At 38.9% G+C, this 17,469-nt stretch overlaps 1 protein-coding gene across 5 annotated transcripts in view; it reads right to left on the bottom strand.

Annotated features, from left to right (window-relative positions):
- The window catches only part of gria1a (glutamate receptor, ionotropic, AMPA 1a), a 130,950-nt gene that overhangs the window by 97,293 nt on the left and 16,188 nt on the right, over positions 1-17,469 (bottom strand). For 4 of the 5 annotated variants that reach the window (XM_020927322.2, XM_055159102.1, XM_055159103.1 and 1 more), the window contains exon 3: positions 2,772-3,011. The exons of the other annotated variant lie outside the window; for it this stretch is intronic. In XM_020927322.2, the coding sequence (XP_020782981.1) occupies positions 2,772-3,011 (240 nt within the window). The remainder of the gene's footprint in view (positions 1-2,771; positions 3,012-17,469) is intronic. 5 annotated transcript variants of the gene reach the window in all.

Here is a 17,469-nt window from a genome sequence, read left to right as displayed (position 1 = left end):
TGCCGCTCTATTCTGGGTATAAATGCTCATGCTCAGCTCATTCAAAAACAATGGCTACAGTTGACCCCATCGCTGTCGTCATGAAGATATAAAGACAACTAATAGGACTTGGTTTAACAAGCGCCGCTGCCTTCGTGTGTGTGTGTGTGTGCGTGAGCCTGTGTAGGCGTCTGTATGGGTGGATTGCCAATTGAGATTAAATGTCACAGAGAAAGCTCATTTCAGGTCCATATAGAAAGACGAATGAAGATTTTGTTGAGTGTTTAGGGACATCATTATTGCACTGCAAAATAACAGTGCATAAAAGGCCATGAGCGCTCAAACAAGGAGAAAATATTGACCTAATCTCACTATTGAATAAGATAGAGAGCTAAAACCAAAACTGGGAATCTTCTGCTTTATATAAATGCTATATTAATTGATAGTTCCTGAGCACAAATGATCCCAATAGATGCATCAAGAATTTCGGACTACCGGTCATTGTGCAATGCATACTGGGAAGAATTTTCTGAAAAAGTGAGCATCAAACCGCCATGTTTGTTTTTCCAGTGGGATGCGTCTATTGACAAAGCCAGTCTTTTCTAGTCTTTTGAACCATATCGCTTTTGTTTCTGGTTCTGATATTGTCATATTTTAGTTTTGGGATTCAGACATCGTAATTGTGTGGTTGTTGGATGTCCTAACACTGGAAAATGGCTACAGAAATGTGTTTGCAAACTCCATAAATGCAAAAGGAAATCAGATCTGTGTGACTGCAAACCTCCATTCAAACTGTTTTCCTTCCCAAAGGAAATGAAAAACAGTGAAAGGCAAAGGTGATGGGCAGGATTGATCCACGGGAAGGACAAAAAAGCAAACCTTTGACTGCCTAAATCATCCCGAGTTTGCAGCAAACATTTTGCATGTGGAGCGCCAACAAAGCGAAATCCCGATTCCGTCATGCCACCTTAGTTACGAATTTAAAAAGTCAACGCCAAAGCGAAAGGCACCAGCTGTTCCTCAAGAAATAACTTCCACTGCAAAGCGACCAAGACGTGATGTTGCTGTAAAGCCACAAGAACAAGTGCGAGCTCAGCCTGTTTGTCTTTTGTACCTCTCGCTTTACAAATGGGATCCCACTTTGATGGCGCTCCACATACAAAATGCTCGCTGCAAACTCAGGATGATTTAGGCAGTCAAAGGTTACTTTTTTCTCAAACTAAATTTCTTGAGCCGTTTTCCGCTGTTAGGACATCCAACAACCACACAATTACAATGTCCGTAATCCCAAAACTAAAATATGACAATATCAGAACCAGAAACAAAAGCAATATGGTTCAAAAGACTTGAAAAGACTGGCTTTGTCAAATGCCACTGGGAAATCAAACATGGCGGTTTGATGCTCACTGTTTCGGAAAATCCTTCCCAGTATGCATTTCCCAATGACCGCAAGTCCGAAATTCTTGATGCATCTATTGCAAAATCATCTGATGCTTGTAACTTGTGTAACACTCTTTCAACAGCCAAAGCTAGTTTAGCGCTAGGCCTGTCATGATAACAACATTTGAAGTCCAATATTTGGCTGAAGAATATATAGATATAAACAAGAATAGTAAAACTAATTTATGCCACTGACACAATAATCCTAAAATAGAATAATCCACAAAAAACTATTATGAATGTACCAAACAGTTCAAAAACATGAACTACAATAAATAAAGAGCAGAATGAAACACTTGTAGTAGTTTGTCTATCATGAGTCATAGATGTATTCATCTCCCTACAGCTCAAACCTGAAATACTAAAAAATAACACAAATATTTCTCTACAAAGAAAAAGTTCCCATGATAACTACTTACCCCCAACATAATAATAATAAAAATCCATCATGTATTGAACAATAACTGTATATAGTAATAATCATGACATGCCGATTTAGTGCAAGAAAATCATCAAGTAAATCGACTGAAGTTCAGATGCATTTATTTTACCTGTAGAATATAGTGAGATAACAAAAACCTCTTCTTCTTTTGTGCAATATTAAATCCATAAAAATGTTGGCATAGTTCCAGAGTTATCTAACCAACCAGCTAATAAATCCTCCTTGTGATAAGATGAAAACTGCCAGACCATGGAACCTTCTTTTTTATCTCCATTATTATTGTCGAAATTTGTATATAGTTTTATAGCTATTGGATAGAAATGTAACATGCGTCAGTTCATTGTTTTCAGCATGATGACAATTTAGGACATAGCAACAGCAATCGGCAACCACAATGTCAGTGTCACTACTTCCTGTCCAATTTTATCTGTTAAAATTAATAAATATTTAAAGATAAAGCATTTAATAGCAAATTGGGAGTGGATGTGATTGAGAATATGTTAAAAGGTACACAAATCAAACTAATTCTTCACTGGAGAACACTGTGGCTTAAAGGTAGACGTTTGTGTTTCAATGTTAACATGAATGCTAATTTTGAGGCATAATAAATACTTAAAACAACACCCCAAAGTGAAGTTATCTACATTTAAAAATAATTGGGTAGGCTTTACTTTAATTAATTTGAATTTTATATTTTACTATTTTAATAATTGTTATCTGCGAGCTACCTAGGATGCGGCTGTGCACAGAACCAATTACAATTCAAAACATTTTTTCTTTTCTGAATGGTCACAGGTCCCCCAAAATGCCGCCTGGAGCACGAAGCTGAAACCTGTGAATACCAATACGCAGCAAAATGATCAAGTCCTGACTGGTGTTTGGACTTCCCCACCATCATCGTGAAGTGTACCTGAGTTGGAGCTGTACATGTAGACAAACTTGGTCCAGCGGTAATGATCGATGACCCCCACCAGGGCGTCCTGCAACTCGGGCCTCAGCTGAATCACGAACTGGTTGGCGGTCTCAATGGGAAACGAAGGAGTGACGAAGCAGACGTGAAGGGCCCCGCAGAAAGACATGAGCATATTCACGGTCTTCCTGTCATACAAGCCGATGATGGCGTACACCCCTTTGGAGAACTGGGAGCAGACTGGAGAGAAAGAGAAGGAGAGAGAGAGAAAAGCAAAGGTCAGGATTGTAGAAAAAGATTTAAGTGGTGGCATTAGATATTCGTATCCACTGTGTACCCATTGCATTTGCATACATTTCAGTATAATGATAATTTATAGCCTTTATTTCTATGTTAAAGGGCAAATGCATAATTTACTATATTGAATGTATTATTGTTAAATCTACTTTTAATGCTCCTTTTTTGTTGTGTAAAGGCCTTTGAATGATATTGCTTAGGAATTGTGCTCCCTGTTGTTATTGTATGGCACCAGTGATGTACAGGAAGTGGTTAAAGCTGTGGCTCCTAAATGGTGGAACTACTGATACTTTGCAGCGGATGTCATCAAAATTCCCTGGGGATGTGATGCTAACTGTGGGCACTGCTGTGTTAAAAGCGCAGTTACTCATGTTAGACTTTAATCTGAGCTTTATTTTTAACACAATCTGACTTGGTTGGAACTACAGCAGGTGAGATGATTTGTGCTGTTAAACAAGTCTCTCACACATAAAATTATAGTCGCAAGCTTTAGCCAATAGTTTTTCAGTTAGTCACTCACCTTTTTGTGGAAAATCAAACATCTAAACAGGACCATAAAAAATAGTATTGATCACAGGTTCCTGATAGTTAGTAGTTTGAATCCATTTTGTCTTAATTTTTTTTTTTGTCAATCTTAAATGTTTTTTGTCAGTGTTTGCTAATGTGTGCATTGTGTCACCATGGTAACTGATGTAGAACACCCCCCGCGTGATGTCCCGGCAAAGTCTCAATGGGCTGCAAATGATTCAATATTTGGATCATATGCAAACAAACTAATTATTATCTTTGTCAACACATTATTGCCCCACAAAATGTAATCCAAATACTCTTCTAACTTCTAACATACAAATCAGCAAACACAAATGTTGGGTGATTTTACAATATACCACCACTTGCCAGTTTTAGTGCATGATAATTTGACACAGATTCAATTAAAGGTGCACTATGCATCTTGGGGTGTGGGGTCTGCTTGTCTCCATGGAGATGTAATTGCTTTACTGTGGAGTGTCACACAGTGTGACATGAAACTTATCTATCATGCATTTATTCAGTTGGATGTGTTTAAATTGCTAAACACGTTGCATTCTTCTTACTGTTTGCGGAGTTACCACTCCACAGATGTGACCAGTAACATGAGCTGGTGGCATCAACCTCTTTCTATGGAGTTAGATACATTTGATGCCATATTGTAGAAGATTGCAGGCAAAGCAATGACATCTCCATGGAGACAAGCAAGTGACAGACCATCCACCATCAAAGTTAGTTAGTGCCCGTTTAAATTTACCCAAAATTACAACAGGAGTCACTTTGAATGGCCTCTCAAAAATAAGGGATGCACCGAGGGTTTTATTTTCAAGTTTTTCAGTTCCGATACCAATATTAATGTTTTGTCTAAGAATCTGCCAATATCTGATATTAGCCGATACCGATGTAGGAAATGAAAATACAATTTTTTCTCTCAAAATGCAGTTAACTTATTATAACACTGATCTGATTATGTTATGTAACTCTTATGTTTCCTGCACGTAATTAAACAATTTTGTATGAATAAAAGTTCAAATATCATGACATGTCCTGGGCCTAGATCAGTCAGTTAAGAGTCCAACCATGATATCGAATGAACCGTTATCATGGAACCAATATGTGATACTCCAAAATTTCCTGAATCAGCACTATGTTTGATACCAACATTGGTATCTGTCCACCCCTAACAAAAAATAGCTTAACATAAAGTTATAAAATCAAATCTTTCCTATCACAACTTTTGCTCAACAAAACTGTTTAAAACTTTACAAACACAATACAATTCACTGTTTTGTGATCAAAGCCTGAAACCAAAACCAAAATAGCCACAGTTTAGCACTTCTTCTTGTACAGTTTGTCCACTTTGAGGGTCTTGCTCGGACCAACTAGTCTCCAACACAATGATACAAAGATGGCGTTGTGGTCCATCTGCCCGTGTACAGTGCGTGATGGGCTCGAGAACGCGGTGGCGGAGGAGGGGGTGCACAAGATTAGGGCTGGAGAGGTTAATCAATGCATCCCCAGGGCTCCATTGACATTTCAGAGGCAGCAGGAGGCGGTTTACATCCCTCATTTGCCTTTCTGCCAGGCTCGCTCCAAATGTGTTTTCTCACCTTCCATTGTCTGCCTGTCACTCAGTCTTTTTTCACACCTTTCATGTCCTAAAATAGCTAATTTATGTTCACAGCCGGCTATTTGGAAGGTATATCCTCTCTCCTCTTTCCGTGCTTTTGCTGGATGCTATGAGGCAGACTGAAGTGCCTGTTTTCGTGCTTTGACGTTTTAGGGGGGTTTATAGTTGATGAAATGTTCAGTGCTTTGAAACAGCAGTGTTAAATGTTTTTCAAAGTTCTCTATATGACAGTGTTGACAGGTGCTTGTTAAAAAGTGAATGTGTCAATTTATTAGGTGACATTGGGTACATTGTTTATAATATGACTATTTAAAAATCTTTACAGGCATGTTTAAAGGGCTCATATTATGCAATTTTCTGATCTATATATGATATGATTATAATGTTGTTTCCTTGTCAAAAATGTACCTGGAGTTGTGTTTTGTTCCATTCACACATGTTTAATACACAAATTCTGTATATTGACGCTTAGGAGTTCTTCTCTCAAACAGAAAACACTCTGCTCCACCTTTTGATGCCATGTTGTAATACCGGAAGTGCACCACTGTGTTTTTAAATACATACACCTTCATTAGAATCATTTGGATTCAGCCCTGGAATTGCCGATTTCTGCTGAACAAAAGGTAAAAGGTAACTTTTAATTGGAAAACGTCATGATATCAGAAGGTATAAGCTTTGGAGATGTAGAGGTGTTACTCAAACATGTGTGAATGAAACAAAACACTCCCCTGGCTCTATGAAGGCAAGCAGGTTAGGCTATCAGATCATGTTCCAGATCAAGTCAGTGGAGATGAGGGCGCACTCATAATAAGGATGCATATTTTTGGCAATATAAAACATCTGTTGAATAAATGCAAGTTTAATGAAATACTGAGCATTCCAGGCATAGCATCTCCATGGGGTCAGATACACAGAGAATATTTACACACATTTCTGATGAACTGCCATAACATGATGTAATCTCTTGTTAACAAGGGAGTACAAAAAATACTGACATATTTATTTTAGCTAATTTTGCCCACTAAAATAAATGTAGTAAAGTAAATGTATGTTTAGATTTGTTTTACCCCAACTCTTAACAGTCCAGAATTTAAATAGCAGTGTGGATCCACTCTCATGTCCTAAAATAGCTGTTTTGTGCAGTCCCTCCTTTTTGGTAAGTACCTCCTCTCTATGCTTTGGAGGGCAGGGGCTATTTTCTGCTGTGAGCCATACTTATCCCACTATTTACCAAGCAGATTGAGGTCTCTGTCTGTGCCCATGTTAAGAGCCAGCTCGGCCCTGGGATGACAGAGAGTGTGGGGCCTATTCCAAAATGCCTAACCTGCCACAGACGTGCACCCACAGAGCAGACACACGGAATTGGTAATGGAGGACGAGGAGTAGGGCTGCACCAAAGCACAATGCTATGCTATACTAAATATAGTTTGTATAGATAGATAGATCACCTAGGAGAAGACATTTAGATTTCTATTAGTCAACTGTGACATACATGGGCCATCAAACACATCAAATAAATCACAAGGTTACACAGAAAATACCACAAAATACCACAGCACTTTATTATTTCTCATGTCACTTTAATATGATCCAGCCTCTGATCTATGGAAACAAACTTGGACCCTGATTTCTTGACATGAGTCTTCAACTACCTGACTGAGCCGCCACACTGACTTGGAAATGCAGTCTTTGGTACAATAACAACCAGCACTGGAGCTCCCCAGGGTACTATCACCATCCCTGCTGAAGCACTACAGGAAATACACCTGAGAAAGTGGGTTATTAATCATCAAAACTTTCTCAGTAATGTATGTTATGATTCTCTTTGGATCATAGAGATGTCATGCTATGTTTCCCTTGTTATGTGTTATGTAAAAATTGCTGGTTACAGAGAAAAAACACTATGAAGAGGGGGGATTTCAGTTATGCAGTTTTGAACAGGAAGTTCATGAACCTGTTTCTATTATTAAAGTATTTTCAATACTAATTCAATATTACACTTTACAATTGACAAAATGTAAAATTAGTATATATGTATGTTATAGTTTAATACTAAATATATCCCCAAAAATCAGACATCTGCTTTAAAGGGGAGTTGAGAGAGAAAATGTTGGGATCACGCACACATGCAGCCCCTAGTGTTCCAAATGCCTGGTGACTCACCCTACTTAAAGCAGGCCCTGAAATAGACGTTTTGCGCCTCTCCACACCAGCTCACGAACACAACTATCTTTCGTTCATGGTCGGCACTCTCTCTCATGGTAAATGGACACGCTCTGAGCTCTTACCCACCGCCATCCCTCCAGCCTGCATTATACTTCCTCTGACAATTTTCAGGGTCCAATTTTGGAGGTGTCCCGGATAAAAGGTAATGAGCTTGTTTGACTTCTGTGCTTTGGCCTATTACTCCAGCCTGCAGCAGGTGAGCATGTTCCAGTGAAGATGACTCATTTCTCATTGCTGCAGAATGTCTAAGGAAAAAAAAAAAAAAAAAAAAAAAAAAAAAGCCATGTGGCACCGACCTCCCGCTCAGAGCTGGCAAGAGCAAGAAGAGAGAGGCGAGTGCTTTTTCTAATTCAACAAGCGGCCATTAGTGTAGCACAGCAGTCACAGCTCTGATTTGGATAGAGAGGGGAGGCGCCATATTGGCTGTGCTGTTGGAGAGGCTTGTTAGCGCTGCTCCACATGTGCACTGACATCAGAGTACGCGCAGCAGACCTGGAGGAGGACTTGAAGACCTCCACAACACCTGTCCACTCTGGCACTCAGTCTCCTCACCACGGTTACAGCTGCCATGACGGCGGGACTAAGGTTACCCAGGCAACGGTCTGTTACTCTGGCAGCGATTATGCTTAGCAACAAGCTGCTAAAAGAAATCTGAGACATGGACATTTTGCCACAATGAATTCCCAAATGGAGGGACAAAAATACTTTGTCACTGTGAATCATTTAATGACATATAATGATAATGACTTCACTTTCTATTTATGGGCTTGGAACCATGTATCACTATTCATTCACGATTGAGTTGCCCTTAATGGAGGTAATATCACCTCATCTCACAGTCACAATCACACTCTTCACTCTCACATTAATGTCCCCAAACAAAATACTGGGAGCAGAAATAAAGAGACTTGCTAACTAAATGTGGACAAAGACTCTGTCCCCATTCTTTCTAAGATGCATTATGTAACTTTTACGGTGGTGGACTTGCCATCTGCCTGCAATTTTATTGATTTCCACCCAATTTTCCACAGTATGACTTTTAATTTATGTATATCCATAGAGACAATAGGTAACCCCACCAAGCCAAGTTACTCACCATAGCTGTGTAGAGGTGACTCCGCTCACAGTAACAGACAGCAAGTTTTTCATTGTATATGAAAGCAATAAAACCACCTGTAATTGGATAAATGCATTGTAACGGTACTGTTGAACCGGCAGAGCAATAGTGACAAATGCCCCACCAGAAAAATTACATTTAACTTTAAAGACATACAGCAGTTATTTCCGTTCATTAGTTGTGTGTATCCAATAAAATAACCCCTTCTCTGTTTGATTCAAAGAAACCTTTCCTCTGGATGAACAAATGGATTCATATCTGATGTGGCTGAACAACGCTACAAGGTGGAAAAAAATAAAATAAAAAATCCTAAAGGGGTATTTTGATAGTGGCAAACAGGAGGAGCTGTCAGAAACAACTTGCGCGCCTCATGTCTCCCCTGCTCTCTGTTTCCTGTGGCCCACAGCTGTCCCTTTACTTAACATGAGCCAAATACCTCATGACAGACGTGTCCGTGCCGGCTGCACAGAGAGAGAGGGCGTGTGGGTGACAGTCACTCCTCCAGCTGAAACAAGGCATGATGGGAGAGCAGAGAGACGGGGTTACAGTGGCATGGACCATAAATGTTTAAAATCTCATAATAGTGTCAAATGTGGAAGTGATCATGTGTCAGCAGAGAGTGACATTTGAAATACAGAACAGCAGTGCGCCCTGAAGGACTTGAATTAATTGCATTCAGTGAATAATGTTACAACTTCCAGCTAGGATTAATATGTTAATATTAACAGTTTTTCAATTTTTTGGCCACCCTAGGTTAATCGTAGAAGTTTTGGAACCTAAAGTATGCTGCATGAACATCAGTCACAGGTTTGTGTGTGTCTGCACAGAGCCCAGCGTGTTTCTCAGTGCTAAATGAAAGGCAGAAGTCCAGGAGTTGCATCCACACAGCACCAAATCCAATGTGCAAATCATACTGTCATAAAACTGCAGCCAAAGTTTCTAACATGTGATCCAACTACATCTTTGAGATAATTATCCATCGTGGTTTGTTCAAGTAAAGGTAAAAAGTATGTGTCCAATCCCCAGAACTAAGTGGTACACAAAACAAATGTGCTTTAAGAATACTATGTTCGATGTAAACTGTAAACTCAAAGTGAAAGTATCAATGAAGTATCAAGTGAAGCACACAACTGTATGTGTGAGGATCAGCTGGAAAAACAAAGTGCGTATCCTGAGTTATTGCAGTTTTGGATATGCTCTGAGTCTGACCTCAGTTATTTGATCAAAAATAATAACTTGCCTTGTCCATATAATGACCTTGTCCCAGTATTAAAATTTTAATCTCATTTTCAATACTATGGCTTAATATTTTATACTAATTTTGATTTGATGATGTAAAAAAGGCCATTTAAGGCAATAGATAGCAATCAACAAATTGAACAGCAGTTCGTTCTATTTTCCCATATGGATTTCTGATATAGGCAAATCTAAATCTATTCAGAAAATGTCTAAATTGGGTCAGTATAAATTCTTGTTCAAATTAGTTTCTAGGTTCAGTATTATTAATATCAGTTAGTGTCTGGGAATCATTTGTTTCACAACCCAAACTTAATATCTGAGCACAGGAGGTTCAGGCACTGCATGCCTTACTGCCTATCCACACACTAACAGATGCTATAATGAATCATTATCGTCAATGGAAACATATTGACATACCATGTTACTCATCAGTTACAAAGTAATGTAAAAATGAAATACTGTAAACCTATGTATGGTAGAGTATCATGTGAGAAAGAGCTTGCTTATATTTCTTGCCCATATTACTTTTCTAATGACTATTTTGAAAAATGCTAGACTGATGAGTCAAAGGCGTCAAAGCACCCTTACAGAAAACATCTTTCTCCCTCCCCCACTAAAGGCTATTCAAGGCTATAATATTACAAGTGTGGGAGTGTGTTTTTGTATTTATTTATTTATTTATTTTTCAATTGCTGTGCATGGCTTGATATGTCAGAAAAAATCAATGCGTTTGAATTGAATTGTCCCAGGAGCAGTCGTGAAGCAATTTTTCAAATGTATTTTGGACAACCTACGACTACTGCTAGAATCGATTTTAAGGAAAGTCTTTGACGGAGCCTCCTGATGCATTCTCACAGATGGAGAGAGACGAGCACGTGTTCCCGTAACATGTAAACAACCACATTTAATAAGGTTGTAGTAACTTACACACTGAATACAGCACACTATATTGTACTATCTCTCCCCCTTGGGACTTGCATGCTATTATCCTATGCAACATTAAGGTCAACTGTGCAGGAGGAAACTGGGTTCAGCTGGAGGGAGGGCTGTGATTGGACGATTTTTGTTCAGCCAGCTGTAAAAGACCTTTTCAACACAGCTTTGCACAGCAGGTAATTTCATGAAATAATAATTCAACAAATTACGCCAAATTATTCTAAAATTCAAGCAAAAATATTCTGATTTGTACACATGCATTTAGTAGGAAGTTTTTGATTCATGTTACAAAAACTGCAGATATTTCCTGAATGGAAGAGGGAGCGGCTAAATCCAGGTTGGCTTTGCTTTACCTCAGAATAACCCTGTATCTGAGCCATAGATTCACACACCACCTGGATACACTGAGCCTCAGCCCTGCAGAATAGACCCACGGGTATGTGGACCTAATGAAATTGCTATTTCAGATCTTTCTATGAATAAAGCGTATATAAAGGAAAATAACGCATAAAATGTGTTCATCAATACATATTTTTGCGTGCATTTTTGAGTATACAAAAATACAAATATAGGTTAGCAATTTAGTTTAGTAGTATTTGTGGGTAGTGGGTAATTTTGCTATTCATTTTTTATTTTATAAAATCATGAACATTTCCTAAGCATACCCTTTTACTATCAACCGCATATTGTATAGATTAAACATGTGCGTTTAAGGGGCTGTCATGTAATAAAGCAAATTAATACAAGCCCCACTACACATGTTGTTGATCATAAAACATTTGTTCTAAGGATGTTTTTTTTTTTACTGCAATTGCAAAACTCTGATCTGACCTCTCAAAGTTAGGACAAGGACGCATAAATACATTGCAGTGAATTAGGATAGTAGGAAAATGAAGAATACATTTGGACCACTTAAAACTAGTTCTGTTTTTCACATTTTTTTAGCTCTTAAACATCAAGTGTCTTGCCCCATGACACAATGACAGTATTTTTCATTTGAATAGATGACTCTCTTGCTGGTGGGTGAACACTTAATCCATAGCGCCACTACAGCCCCCTTTAATTATAAATATTAGGGATGCACCGATCCAATTTTTCAGTTTCGATACTGATTCTGATACTATGGCTGTTTATCTCCCATTAGTATCTGTCAATGCCAATACCCGATATCAACCAATACCAGTGCAGCTGTTATTTATCTCAAGTAACTCCAGAACAGATTTGTGTAAATAAAAGTTCAAACATCATGAGATTTTCTGGGCGACTTCTACAGTGAATAGATTTTTCAGTATTGGCAACGATATCTGATACCAGTATTGGATCGGTGCATCCCTATGAATAAATATATATAAAGATACAAACACTAGGCTATAGAAATCTCTAAAACACTGAAAGTGATTGAGATCTGACAGAAACAGTCAGAACACACCAGGCTGTAATATATACTCCTCTGCAGGGTTCAAAGGTCATCCACTCAGGCACTTGGATAGAGATAAACACAACCGACACCAGACATTGATGCACACACACACACACACACACAATGCTCCTCCACTCAGCCACCCATAGCTAATAACTGTCAGATGATGTGTGTAATAAAACAGGGAACATACTGCTGTCTTGCCGTTGTCATCCATCTTCTTAGGGCTTATCAGGTATGTTAATGAGAGGGCCGACAAAGGAAGTCAATACCCCAGGTCCAGTCTATCTCCTCGCCCTGCTCTTTTCAATAAAAAGCACAATGTTTCACCGATTTTGACAAGAAAGCGTCTCTCAAACGGCAGGTGTCAGTGCAGAAAACCTATAGGCGATGGGGATGGGTGGGAGACACAGCATGACTCACACAGAGCAATCAATCTCTAGTGATGGGCACAGGGACTAGGGGACACAAACAAGCACCAACCAGGATCTGAATGTCTATAGTAGGTGTATAATATATATTGTGCTGGCATTTAGTCCAGGTAATGTAGTGAATCAGCAACTATCTTAAGCTATTCAATGGTCCATATTACGCTAATTTCTGATCTATGTTATAGTGTTTGCTCCTCATCACAAACCCTGGATATTTAGGAGTTATTGTCAGAAAACACTCTGTTCTACCTTGTGATGTCATGTGGTAAAACAGGAAGTGCTTCACCGAGTGCGTATACATGCACATCATTATCCCGGTTACGATCGGGTTTTTTGAGTGTCCCGGTTTCGTCATGGTGCATGTATATGCAATATTCCTGTTTCAGTATCCCAGTTATGGCAGTATCCTGGTTATAACAAACCGGGTTACTGTAGCTGGTATATTCCAATAGTAACCAGGATACTGTGGCATGTATACACAGTATCCCAGTTACTGCTACATAAAGTTGAGTGTGCGTCCAAAAGACAAACACTTTCCAGTCTTTTCACCACAACACTAGTGACATAAATAAAGTGACCAACATAAATAAAGTGACGATACATGAATGAAATGACTGTAAAATAAAGAGCTGCGCTAAACCTGCACATGTACAATCTGCATTTGTGTGATCGCTGAAAAGTCTCCTATACTATATACGCACAGAACAGACTTACCATCATCAGCACTTCCTCTGCCACAAAAAGAACACACATACTCCACTGAGTCGTGTCCTTTAGTCCAAAAGAAGCTGATCGCATCAGCGGCACAAGGAGCTATTTTTTTTTATTTTTTTTATCAGCGCTAACAGTTTATGCTAATTAGCCATGCAGTTTTAATTTTAGTTTCTGTAAAACGTAAACAAATGTGGTCAAAGCTGAATTATCAAACATTATTAAATGGGCTGATGTGGCTCTATAGTGGCTATGGTTTATATGTTGTAAAGTTGAGTTTATTAACACAGAAGATTTTAATGAAGAATCTGTTTGGTTTGATGTGTGCAGTGGATTGTGGGATATCTCATAGCTCCTCACCGCTGGTTAAACCTCCCAAGCTTTCTATGCTAAAGGAGCTCATGGTTTGTATTTTTCCTGGTTTATTAGTCCCGAATACTGCCATACCCGGGATATGGCTAATAACCGAGATACTGATGTGCGTGTATATGCACTGACTGTGTTTTCAAACTCTATACACCTTCACTAGAATCATTTTGATAATTTCAGCCCTGGAAATGCTAGTCTATTAAACTAAAGGTAAAAGGTAGCTGTTAACTTGAAAACTACTGCTTCATGAAATCACAAGGTGGAAAAGAGCCTACTCATACATATTTGAATGTACAAAACACAGCTCCAGGAATGTTTTCGATTAGGTAAACACATTGTAACATACCTTAAAGCTGGCATGAGTCAATTTTGCGTAATATTGGACCTTTTAAGTTGGTTAATTATGTCAATGATTCAGCAAAACTCCTGTTTAAAGCTCTTAAAGACCATAACAAAAATATGGACTAACACCGACATTTTCTTGAAATTGCAGGCAAATAAAAAAATAATAATACATACACTACTTTTTAAATTAACTGCAATTATCTGCTTTTTGCAATGTACCAAACACCACACGACATAAACATAACGCTCTATTTGCTCAATGTATTTTGCACTAACCAGCCTGGAAGCAGTTAAATCAGAGCGATGATGTACAGTGGAGTGTGACTTTAAGTGGCTTTGCTTGGCTGCCTCCTGTGCCTGTACCTACAGTAGACGTGTGGTGCTCTGGAGGGCAGGGCTGGCTTTTCCTGGTATAAACAGCTTTAGCGCCTCCAGCTCACAAAGATTTACTACCTGGGCATGAGCAATAAAAAGTGTGTATTTCAGTGCAGGGCAGAGACTGTGGCAGAGACATGGGAGCTGACAGTGTAATGAGTAAAAAATTGAAAAATAAGTGACAAAAACATAACAACAAGCCTCATCTGTAGACGGTGATTAAAAAACATAATAGCCATCTTACTATGACGCAGTTGTGTGCAAGTTTATGTTGTTAGGATAATAGCTACTTCCTCTCCCTAAACAAAACTATATCAGAATTACTGGCTGGCTTTAAAAATCTTGACAAACTCAAGCCTGGGGGTCAATTCTGCGCTTCTGTGCCGCATTTTCCTCAGTTTTATGTTTCTTACACCTCTTGAGTTTATTGAACAAAGCAAGAATAAGATATAGGTCCCAGGCCAGAGACACTGATCCAGATTTTGAGCCAGAATCTTTGTCAGAAGAATAGCTGAAAGATATGTGGATTTAAAGACCTATAAAATAACTCAACGGAGGACACTGCAAACTCCACCAAGGCGGGCCCTTCGACTATATGTGAGATCAGAGAGCTAATTACCACTTTGTCACCGAGCAGAAAGAGAAAGATCACATAAAAGAAGTTTTTGTTTTGACTTCAAATTTCAATATGAGGTATGTCTGACTTTTACAGTAGTAGAGTAATTTGAATATTTACACAGAATTAAATAACTTACATAAAAATACCAAAAATCATGATCAGGTGAGTCCGGGATGAGCAGTTAACAATTATCCAATCAGCTCTCCATTAGGAATGCCAATATTACCTGGTTGATCAATAATTGTGATTGTGTCAGTTCAATTTGCTGGTTGTTTACATCACATTAATGTTTTTTTTTTTTTTTTCCACTCAGAACTTGATTTCAGAAAGCAATTAACCTGGAAGTATAGTTATTTGTCAGACAATGTGAGAGAATCAATCAAGAATTTCACAGTTATTTTGTTGTCAACAATCGTGATATATATTATAAAACGTTTATGTTTCTTCTCACAGTAATTGTTGCAGTAAATTGTGATTCATTCTGCATCCCTTCTCTGAATATACAGAAAATTCCTCCTCTCATAATCAGGCTGCTTTATACACCCACCCAGTCTTTTGCCAGGTTACATTCTGCAAACCTGCGCAGCGTTTTGTTAGCTGAAGCTGGGGTAACAGATTGGTGGTGAGGATGAGCCAATGGACAAATGTTGTACAAATGTAGGTATAAGAACAGGCAGACGGCAGGGCTGCTTACATAGGAGCGCACACAAACCAAAGCACTAAGAGGAGACGATAAGAAACTGCTGTGAAGAGACCAAACAGATGCTAGCCAAGCAGTGGGACACACACAGCCTACACAGAAACCCAGATTTCTTCCATTTCCTTCAAAGTAATAAAACAACGGCACCCTATCAACTCATTAAATGTGTAATGGAGGGTGCTACAGAGCTCTCCCCATAGATCCCAACATCTCTCTCTTTCTTTCCTCTCTCTTGTCTCTCTTCTCACTTGCCCGTACCCAAGCCAAAAAGCACATCGCACCCTCCTCCTACTCTCACCATTCGTCTACTCATTTCCAATCTGGAGGCTCAGTTGCTGAATAAATGCTTACCTGGGCAGCGGGTCAGAAAGCTAGCCCAGACCGGTTCTTGTCAGGGGGTACAAAAAGTCCAATTACCTCTTTAACAATCGCCCCCTCCGCTCTTCCCTCCCTCGAAGCAATTATCTCTCCATCTGCAAGCCGGTGTCAACAGGTGCACAGGGACAGTCCGGAGAGCAAGGCCAAAGCAAACACAGCTAATATTTTAGGATGCAAGGGAGAAATGAACAAAGATCCTCAGCAAATTTCAAGCTATTGGGAAATTGATCTGAAGTGAATCTATGAATGGGGGGGTGGTATTGATTCTCTAGTAATGAGAAAGATGGGGGAAACAATTATTGTGATGACAGCTTTTGTTTTGTTCAAAGGTGCACTGCATAATATTTCTAGAGGAGGATCTGCCACCTGCTTGCCTACACGGAAATGTTATTGTTTTGTCTAGAATGTTCCACGGTATGGATTAAACCGATCTATTAAGACAGAGACAAGCTGGTTGCAGCACTACGCTACATTACAAATCTGGAGTCAACTGTAGAGTCTCGCCCCTGTTCACAGAAGAAAGAAACACCTGTAATTAATAAATGCTAGCTGGATATGTTTAATGTCATACTGTGGAACATTCCAGGTAAAGCAATAACATCTCTATGGAGACAAGCAGGTGGAGGATCCTCCATCAGTTTGTATCTGTACGTAATTTTCCTGGTAGTAGGTACACCAACCTCCTTGTTTGCATGGAGATGTTGCTGTTTTGCCTCAAATGTTCCAAAGTATGGCATGAAAGTGCAGTGTCTTGCATTTATTTAATTACAAATATTTTGAAAGACGCGCATTCTTAATGTGAGTGGGGTTGTCTTTCCACAGATCTGACCTATAACTTATCTCCAAAGGTGTTAAATAATTTTGATGCCATTCTGAGGAACATTTTAGTAAAGCAGTAACATCTCCATCCACACTGGGAATCACAGGGTCCCTTACAATTCAATACAATAGTCGATACATGGCTCACAATACAATATTATCACGATTTAGATAATTAATATATTTCACATGATATGCAGCAATATAACAGTATTTTTGAAGAACCAAATACATTTAACAACAATATTTATTTGTTATGCCTTTGCACTTAATAAAATGATCAAAACCATGAAGAATAATAACCAAGAATTTTGCTGCAGCAAAGCTTGAATGGTGTTGTGATTTGAATGGCGGGACATGCAGACGTAGCAGCCTCTCGCTCTCCCAATTGTTGTCTACACATGGGATAGAGAGAAATGTGATTTTGATTCCTTTGTATGTCTCGTGCATGTGAAGAGATTGACAATAAAGCTAACTTTAAACTTTGAACTTTGATAATGTGCTGCATAAACAAGTTTCACTCCTAAAAAAGTAACAAAACTGTGGTGTTGTCACAAA

The sequence above is a fragment of the Boleophthalmus pectinirostris genome, unplaced genomic scaffold (genome assembly GCF_026225935.1).
Source record: "Boleophthalmus pectinirostris isolate CB_2022bp ecotype Guang Dong unplaced genomic scaffold, ASM2622593v1 HiC_scaffold_23, whole genome shotgun sequence".
NCBI classification, from domain to species: domain Eukaryota; kingdom Metazoa; phylum Chordata; class Actinopteri; order Gobiiformes; family Gobiidae; genus Boleophthalmus; species Boleophthalmus pectinirostris.
The sequence above is the reverse complement of the archived record's forward strand: the minus strand, read 5'-3'. Positions and strand labels throughout refer to the sequence as shown.